The sequence below is a fragment of the Kryptolebias marmoratus genome, linkage group LG7, assembly GCF_001649575.2.
Source record: "Kryptolebias marmoratus isolate JLee-2015 linkage group LG7, ASM164957v2, whole genome shotgun sequence".
Classification (NCBI taxonomy): Eukaryota; Metazoa; Chordata; class Actinopteri; order Cyprinodontiformes; family Rivulidae; genus Kryptolebias; species Kryptolebias marmoratus.
Window position 1 is genome coordinate 12,911,108 of NC_051436.1, and position 9,037 is coordinate 12,920,144.

General features: G+C 50.2%; 1 protein-coding gene across 1 annotated transcript in view; it reads right to left on the bottom strand.

The window, feature by feature from the left end:
• Positions 1-261: 261 nt before the first annotated feature.
• Positions 262-9,037, bottom strand: part of chd3 (chromodomain helicase DNA binding protein 3) — a 42,578-nt gene continuing 33,802 nt past the window's right edge. The window contains exons 37-40 of the mRNA XM_017436149.3: positions 8,341-8,536; positions 6,783-6,946; positions 6,384-6,510; positions 262-1,144 (exon numbers count right to left, since the gene is read on the bottom strand). Coding sequence (XP_017291638.1) covers positions 897-1,144; positions 6,384-6,510; positions 6,783-6,946; positions 8,341-8,536 — 735 coding nt within the window. The 3' untranslated portion in view covers positions 262-896. The remainder of the gene's footprint in view (positions 1,145-6,383; positions 6,511-6,782; positions 6,947-8,340; positions 8,537-9,037) is intronic.

Below are 9,037 nucleotides of genomic sequence, written 5' to 3' on the forward strand. Positions count from 1 at the left end.
TCCGAGTGGAAGGTGCAGCGGTGAGGAGTAATCTGATTACAGTACAGTACGCGGCCGGACCGCCTCGGCTCTGAGTTTTCTCACACGAATGTTTCTCGCCTCTCCGCTGACGTCGGAATGCTGCAGCGAGGCGGCCCCGCGGGGAGAAGAGTGTGTTAAATTTAGAAACCTCTTTCCTCCTTTTTTCTCTCTCTGTCCGTCTGAAGGCCAACCCCCCCCTTCCCCCCCACCCGGGTCCAGTTCGTTCTCCTCTGTTCCCAGTTTGGATCTGGGCTCCTTCGCGCTTGGCGCATTAGCTGAGTTCTCTGCAGGGTTTTTTTTTTGTTAGGTTCGTGTGTGTGTGTGTGTGTGTGTGTGAGGCTCAGATAGAAGTGGAGGAGTGGAGGGCCGTGGAGGAATGAGGGAGTTGGGGGTCAGGACGAGGGGACAGGCTCGTTCAGTCAGCCTGCGGATGAAGGATGGATCCGAGGGGAAAAAGCTTTTGGCTCCGACGGAAAAACCAGAAATCTGCACGAGGAAGACGTGGAGAAAAGTTCCTCCTTTGTTGCACTTTTCTGTAAAAAAAAAAAAGCTGTGATTGCAGTAACACACAGTCCTTTATGCCCCCCCTCCCCCGGCCGCCTTTTCAGTCTGGGCACCTTCCTCCGTTTTGTTTCGTTTCTCTGCTTGTTTTTATTTGTTTGTTTGTTTGGTTTATTTTTTGGCCTCCCCATCTACAGAGTTTTCCTCCTTCGCCACTCCTCACATTCCAGCTGTGCCTAAGTGCTCCGTCCTCCTTGGCGTTCTGGGTTCAAGTCTTTTATTAGATTTTCAGGTTTTTTTTTTGCTACATTCCAGAAACGTGTCCTCTCTCCCCCCCCTCCCTCTCTCCTCTCCCGCTCCCTCTCTCCTCCTCTTCAGGGTTTCTTTGGTCGCCCGTTGCGTGGCAGGTTCTCCACCGTGTTGCTGAGTCGGTACTTGACGATGATGCTGTGCACCGTGGACTTGGGCATCCTCAGCTCCAGCCCGATGGCCCCCTCGGACTTGCCGTCCTTCCAGAGGTCCACCACCCGCTGCCGCTGCACCACATCGTGCTCCTTGGTCTTCTGGAAAACCCCGGCGGCGATCGGCCCCCCGGTGGCCCCAGCAGCAGCGGCGGCGGCTTCTGTGGGGGCAGACAAGCGGCAGACTGTAGTGGCGGCTCGGAGAATGAAGGGGGGAGGAGGAGGAGGAAAGGGGGGGGGATGCAGCACGACAATGTGACGCGTTACCGGCCTGCTCGTTTAGGTCAGAGGTCGCAGATAGAGCTAGCGGAGCTGGAGGAGGGAGGGGGGGCAGGTGCTCTTCAGTCCGTCACTTTAACTTCTACACTCCTACAAGGATGAAGCTCTGTCTATGATGGGGAGGATGGGGGGTGAAAACGTCCTGATGGTAAAACCAGGTTCTCCAGAACTCGACTAGACGTACAGACGGTGCAGCCGTGTTTGAGTCGGCACCAAATAATCTGTCACTGCGGCCCGTCGTACCGCCCACCCCCCCTCCGAGTCTGAAGGAGTCAAACGTAAACAGATAAATCTCATAAAGTCACATTGTTTTCACAGAGGAGCACAGGGAACACATCAGACGTTTCAACTCGTAAACTGGACCGCTTTTAGGGAAGGAAAATTATTTGACGGGAATAGGAATGAGAAAACAGCTGGAGGAGCTTTCTGCAGCTAATGAGGATAAATTAGGAGCAGGTCAGAGAGACGACCGGGTGTGAAAAAAAAGCTTTTTAGAGGCTGAATCTGTCAGAAGTAAAGATGGGAGGAGGTTCACCGGTCTGAGAAACAACTGGGTCTAAAAGAAAAGGAAGAATCTCAGAATTATGTTGGAAAGACTTTGAATCTCCCATCGTCTGCAGCTTTTTATATCATCAAAAGATTTCAAGAATCTGCAGAAATCTCTGAGGTCAAAGGTCAGAAGACTGAAAGTCAATATTGGATGTTGGTGATCTTGGGGCCCTCAGGGGCCGCTGCAATAAAATCAGGTCTGGTTCTGTTCTGGACTCAGGGACACGTCCACCCTGCTGTCCACTAATGCTGCTTAAAGCTCTATCAGGCAGAGAAGAAGACAGATGTGGACACCATCCAGAAACTCTGCTGTCCTCTCTGGACCAGATCTCAGTTAAAATGGACTGAGACAGACAGGAGGACTGTGTCCCACGTCCTCCATACTGAAGAGGACAGGGGCCGTCCAGCCTGTTATCAGAGCACAGTTCAACAGGCTGCCTCTCTGATGGTATGGGGGTGCATTAGCGCCTCTGCTCTGGGCAGCTGACACATCTGGAAAGACTCCATCCATAAACAGCTTCTACAGCATCTGTTCCCATCCAGACGGCGTCTTCTTCGTCTTTCAGCAGGACGATGTTAAACCTCAGACCTCAGACTGAGTCCAGGAGCTGAACTCAGCTGCCTGCCGTCCACACCTCAGCAGCTGAGGACATCATGACACCATGACAGGAAACCTTCAGCGAACAAATCCGCTTCCCAAGTCCGTCATCAGCTGCCCTAGTTTCTAAAAGTCACCATCAGACATTCTGAAGACGCACTCGTCCTCCGTTCGGATCGTCCAACAAAAACATCGAGAAGCTCACTGACACAAGGACCCAAACTCAAAGCTTATTTTAGTCCACAACCAACAAAATTAGACGTCTAATAATTATTTAAACTTCTTTCTCCGTTGCCTTAAGAGTGGTAAAAAACAACAAAAAACAACATGTAGTTAACTGATTCATTTTAGGTTATTTTACGTTATCCAAGGGCCGGATGGACACAGCCAAAGGGCCACTTCTGGGCCCTCGGACCGCACATTGCCTGCGCGCTCCAGCTGGTGTTCATTTCCTCCTCCTGGTGTCCGAATCTAAAAAAAAAAAAAAGGTCAGGGACCAGATCGGCCGCAATCAAGACCACGAACGCGGTCTCACTTTCCGCCCTCCGGCGTCCTGCCAGAGCTCTCAGACTGCACGCCGTTCGGCTCGAGCCCCCCGAGGGCCCCCCCCCACCACCACCACCACCACCACCGCCGAGCAGAAACCGCGGAGAGACGCTGCTCGCGAGCGAACTATTTCTGCGCGAGCGGCGCCGGGCCCGGCCCTCCGCCCCGGGTCCGCGGGCCGCGGCGTTTACACAAGCGGGGCCCCCGCTGCGGTTTCCGTCGCTCTCAAAATACCCCGGCGCAGAGTCCGAAGGTTTTCTTGGCACCGGCGGGGGGAGCTCAGGCGGGCCGAGGATAATGACATTTTCAGCGATAGGCCCCCGGCTCCCTAAAACGCAATGCTTCGGACAGATGTCTCAGGCTACAATTACCAAAAAAAAATAAATAAATAAAATAATCTAGATCCTCTGAGTGAGCGGGCAGACGCAGCTCTGAGAGGCTGTTTTTTTTAGAAAAGGGCAAAGCTACCGGGGGAATATCAGGTTCTCCCAGCGATCTCTTCTTCACGCCCCGGCTATGTGAACATCTCTGAACACGAGCGTCTGCAGAGCACATGCTGGTACCAAACTAATTAGGAGGAGGGGGGGAATAAATCAGACAGAACGCAGGCGGAGAGGATCGAAACAAAAAAAAAAAAAAAGAGTTTTGGGTTCTTGTGCCGCTTTAATCAAAAGCTTTTCAGTCAGAGAGCGACGAGAGTTCAAATCAAGACTTCACAGGCGGGAAAAAGAAAAGAAAAAAAGAAAAGAAGAAGAAAAATCCAAACACTGCTGTCCAGATTGAGCTTTATTCTTCCTTGCTGCGTCCTCAGAGGCTGTAGCTGGTGAGCTGCGGAGGTCGCCGCCACCGCGACACGTTTACTTCACGTCTGTTTCAGGTGTCTGTCAGAACCTCTGCTCCAGATGTCCCCCCCCCCCCTCCTCCTGATCTGAGCGTCTTTTCTGGATCTCCCTCGAACGCGACGCGCGGAAACGCCGACGACGTCTTCATTTCCCACAAAACAGGCCTTTTTTTTTTTTTTAACGAGGCCCTCGACATGTTTTTCTCGTTTTCTTTTGCTAAAAATGATTTTTTTTTTCTTTTTTTCCCCGCCCACAACACAACGACACAAAGAGAATTCCTGAGATGATTTCTTTAATGATAGTAGCAGCATTCTGGGATTTTATTCTTTTCTTCCTTTTTTTTTTTTTGCCCACAAACAGTTCGAATTACCGAGGAATCAAACCCCCCGATCTCTCCAAGGACCCCCAGCTTCTCCACTGGGGTCGTTTCAGAGGTTTTGGGAGTAATTTGTGTGAAATATTTACACCGCGGTTGCAAAAAAAAAAAAAAGTCACAGAGAAAAGCGGTGAAAATTGGTTCTGCTTCTGCTTTCTTCCACGTTCAGAAATTAAAGCTGATGGGAAATAAATGAAGTTTAGGACTAAATGATCTCCTAGATGTTATTTCAGTTTGTGGTTTTATCGCAAATCTCCGCGTTTTTAAAGCATTAAAGCCGTTTACTGCTGCATTCAAGTAATTATTTAAGTTAATCTTATTGTCATAGAGCTTGAATGACATGAACATTAAACCATCCTTTATTAATATTCTGTTATTTTTCTCCTTTTGCTCTCAGGGTTTCTGTCTCGCTGCCTCTCCAGCAGCTTAAAAAACAACATTTTTCTCAATAACGACATTTAAATGGGCGACTGGATCGGGAGTCGTGTGCTGCCAGGTTTGGTAGCAGCAGAGGAAATTTGCAATTTTTTATTTTTTAAAAGGAGAAAAAATGTCCGGATTTTGGTTAAAAGTGGTGAGGAAGAAGCCAAGCCTTCGTGTCGCTCTGAACCGGGTCACAGAGAATCGGGCCTGGCGAGTCTGAACCGGCGTTTTGGTGCCTTTAATCGTTTCGACACCGATCGCGGTTTTTGCGTTTTTAGGATTCTCAAACGGGATGGCGTCCCGCTCCGACTTTGGAGTGGTCCGAACCCTCTGAGCTCTTCCGTCTCCCACGTCTTCTTCGGCTCACGCGTCAAAACAACAAAAAAAAGGGCATTTCTGTCTCGACTTCCTCTGAGCCGTTAGTGAAGCAGACACGTGGCGACTGGCGTGCGTCACAACGGGACCCTTCTGCCACTTTTAGGTACAGAAAACGTTTCCGGTACCGCCTGTAAGTTTTCGAACAGCGGCTGCTTGTCTGAGGCTTACTTTCTGCTCCGCGTTTATGTCTGCCCCTCATTAGGTCTGCTGTCAGCGAGCGAGAGATGCGGGTGTGCTGGTTACCACGGTGACCAGCGGTGGCAGCTTTGACTCGTCCGGACACTTCCTCACGCAGTGTAGGCATCAAAACGTCGGGTTAGACTTTTCAAAATAAAAGCCCAAAATTGTTTTAGTGGCTTTAAAGCAGGAGGTTGAACTTCAGGCAGCTGTATCGACACTAAGGGTGGGCAGTGACTCTGAAATATTCAGAGTTTAGTTAAAATGGCTGAATTTGAAAAGTTAACATGTTTGTGTGTTACTGTTTGTTTGTTTGTTTGTTTACACTGGCACCCGGCAGTGACACGCCCACATCATTCCCCCCCCCAACAGAGAGAGAAGAGGAGAGAGAAACAACTGGGTGCGTCCCAGCGTCCGTTTCTGATGCCGGGGCTTTATTTTGAAAGGGTTCCAAAGTGGAAACTACGGTCAGGGGTGAGATTTGCTTTGCAGCCCGGAGACGAGCGTCTCCCACCCCCCCACACCCCCACCACTAAACACCCACCATACCTCAACACAAAAAACCAACANCCCCCACCTTGTCCCCGTTGACTTGTGAAAATAAAAGGACAGAAAGATCCCGGGACATCTGTGGACCCAAAGCCCGTCACATTAAAAGATTTCAGCCGATCCTAACCGTGTGGACGCCGTCGTTTTATTGTGTGAAAACAGGAAGTGGCCAGCAGGAAGCGCTCGTTATACAGATTTCCCTGCTTTAAAACTGTTTGTTGTGCTAAAATAATTAGCCCTCTATGCGTAAAAGGACAAAATAAGCATTTGTGTGACATGTATTGGCTTAAAATGGCTCATCCCTATTTGACGACTTTCCTTTAAACCAGAAAAACAAAATAAAAGGTGTCAGCAGGGCTCATATTCAGGCCCGATCTGAATCAACCGGAGCTGAACTCCGAGCCGAGGCTCAATCAGCCTGTTTGCTCGAGGCGGCAGCAGTCAGGCTGCAGGAACACCTCCGCACAAACCTGGCTTCAAAAAGCACCAGCCTGCCAAGCGTCGAACAGATCAAAACAAGCAAGACGGCCCTTCGGTAAATCCTCCTGACTGCTGGAATTACCGGAGCCGTTGGGAGTTTTTTTTTTTTTTTTCTTTTTGTTTTTTTGACTGACGCCTCAGTAACCCTGCCTGGCTTCCACTTCAACCCCTCTCCGCTCCAACGCCACGCTTCAAACACTGACCTGATATGAAGGATCCCGGCGGCATCTGACTGTAGTTGGCCCCGCCCATGTGCAGCGTGCTCGGGGGCGCCGGGGTGAAGGGGGCGCCGTAGTTTGGAGGGGTGGCGTATGGTCCCGGAGGTATGGGCTGCGGGGAGGATAGAGGAAAAAAAAAAAAAAAAGGTTTTGTTTTTAGTTTTCAGCAGGAGACGGTGGGACGGAAGGAGATGTGAGCTGGAAGCAGAGGAGGTGTGCTGTGAAGGAGCGCAGGTTCGTGACACTTTAAAAGCCCGCGTGTTTTCATTGGACCGCCTCCATCTTTTATTGTACCGCTGGCAGCTCGAGCAGGTCCCAGCCTGTGGCTGTGTCTGTTATTACGTGTGTGTGTGTGTGTGCGTGTGTGTGCGTGAGTGTGCTGACCGGCGGGGTGTGCGTCTCGGTGCCCTTGCTGGCGAGCCGGCTGAGGATGCTCCTCTCGGACATTTGCAGGCGGGCGGCGATGGGCGGGACCCTGGAGAGCGTGGCGGGCAGCCGGGTCACGTCGGCCTTCATGTCGCTCAGCAGCTCCTCCAGCTGGTTCAGCACTGGGGAACAAACGGCCCGCGGTCACGGCTTTCGCCTCGCTCGAACGCCGCCACAGATTCTCTCTTTAAAGCCCTTATTTAAAACCGTAAATCAGCCTTTATTTTATCACACTTTTCAGACAAGTTAGCATTAACATGAACCCCACAGAGCAGACACTTTACTTTATATTTTCTTAGCTTTCTTTAAACTATAATCCAAATTACTTGTTTGAACTGGGACATGGAAAGGTTATGAACAATCAGTATCTTACCTGTTTTAGATAGCTTTGTGAACGACCTCATTTTACAGAAATACAGTTACACGCCGAGTAGACAGCTTCCTGAGAGCCTGCGTCTGTCTGTACCGTGAGAACGCTTCAACACAGACCTGCTGTCACTCGTTTAGGTTTTTAACGATTATCCTTAAATGCAACATTTATAAATGTCTATTAGGACCGACTGACTGCAAAAATTCTTGTGTACATTTTTAATTTCGCCCAAATAAAACATCAGTTCGTGTGAACGCCGCTTTTAGAAACCGTTACGCTGCTGTCACAGAAGTCCTACGCTGTCCCTACAGAACTGCTACAGCTAGCTGCTGCCGCGTACAGTCGTGTAATGTGAAAAAGTTGGGAATGTAAAGGTCTACGAACTGAAATATTTTTTAATACGTTTGAGGCCGGAGTTGTTTTGAGGCGGCAGCGATCCGCACTCAGACTAGCCGCTCGCTCGTCGGTTCTGGTCCGATTTGAGCCGCTTGTCCAGGAGCTGTCTACAACAGGTAAGATATTAACTATTCATAACTTTTCCACAGACACCTCACTTTGAAGCTTCAGTAAAAACATGTTTTAAACTCTGGTTATTTTACATGGAGGTGATATTAGATTGTTTAGTCGTGCTGCAGCGATCGTATTTATCAGCTTTGCTTCTTTAACGTCTTTAAATATAAATGTTTACACACAGCAGCACGTTCACGGTGTCGTATTATAGGACATCACCCACTGAGCTCCAAACACCGACCCGGTTCTGAGCAGGTTCTTCTCCCGGCAGCGCCCCACGTAAACGCAGACGGGCCTGCCGGAGGGCCCGTGAGAAAATATCTTGGGCGCCGTCGCTTCCCAGCGTGAGAAGTTAATCTGCTCGGGATTACTAGAGTCAACTCCGAGCACAAACGTTGCGGTCGGAGCAGCAGCAGGAGGAGGAGGAGGAGGTTGCGCAACAAATCGGCAGAGTTTTTATCTCCGGCATCATCTGCCTGCCAATATTCTCCCACTTTCCTCTAAACCCAGTTGCATAGATCTATTTAAACAAGCTTTTTTTTACATGGGAACAAAGGTTGTTTCTATTTTAGGTTTGTTTCTTTTTCCCACAGTTTCCACACGTCTGAGTGCTGGTGTCGCCCCGCGGCCGCTGACCTTTGTGCAGCACGGCGTTGGCTGGCTTGTTCCCGGCCAGCGACTCCTTGCTGAGGTGCTGGTGCGACTCCGCCAGGCACTCCACCTCCGCAAAGCGGGCGTTGAGCGCCATGGCCGGGTGGCTCGGGTCCTGGGTCATGTTCAGGTAGGCCGCCCGCCGCAGCTGCTCCTCGATGACCAGCGCCTGCTCCAGCAGCTAAAGGGGTCAGGGGAGAGCGAACCGTTTTACACACTGGTCTGTTTTCACAGGAGAACTGAAACAAAACGCTGAAACACAAGGACAAATCGAGGATCGAAAGGTCGGGCGGCGTGTAGGAGTTGAAGCTCCCCGTCTGCCGCTGGGAGTCACAGAAAACAGCCGAAATCTCGGCTTGCATAAGAAACCATCCAAACCTAAACAAACGCCGGTGTAGTGATCGGGTGTTTGCGTAACAGCCAAATTACTCAGATTTTATGAGAAACTCACATTTTAAACTGTGAATCAATTGTGTGTCCAGGAACAAAAAAAAAAAAAGCTATTCATGGTACAATAGTTGCAAAAAGAGGGAGTCGTGTTGCGCAACCGTTTACTACTAATCGCACCCGAGGAGGAAATTTGCGAGAAACCTCCCCGGTTCATGACCACCGCGGGCGAGAAACGCTTTTACTGGCTTGGTGAGAAGTGCCGCCGAGAGGTGGGAGACGGCGGCAAATGAGG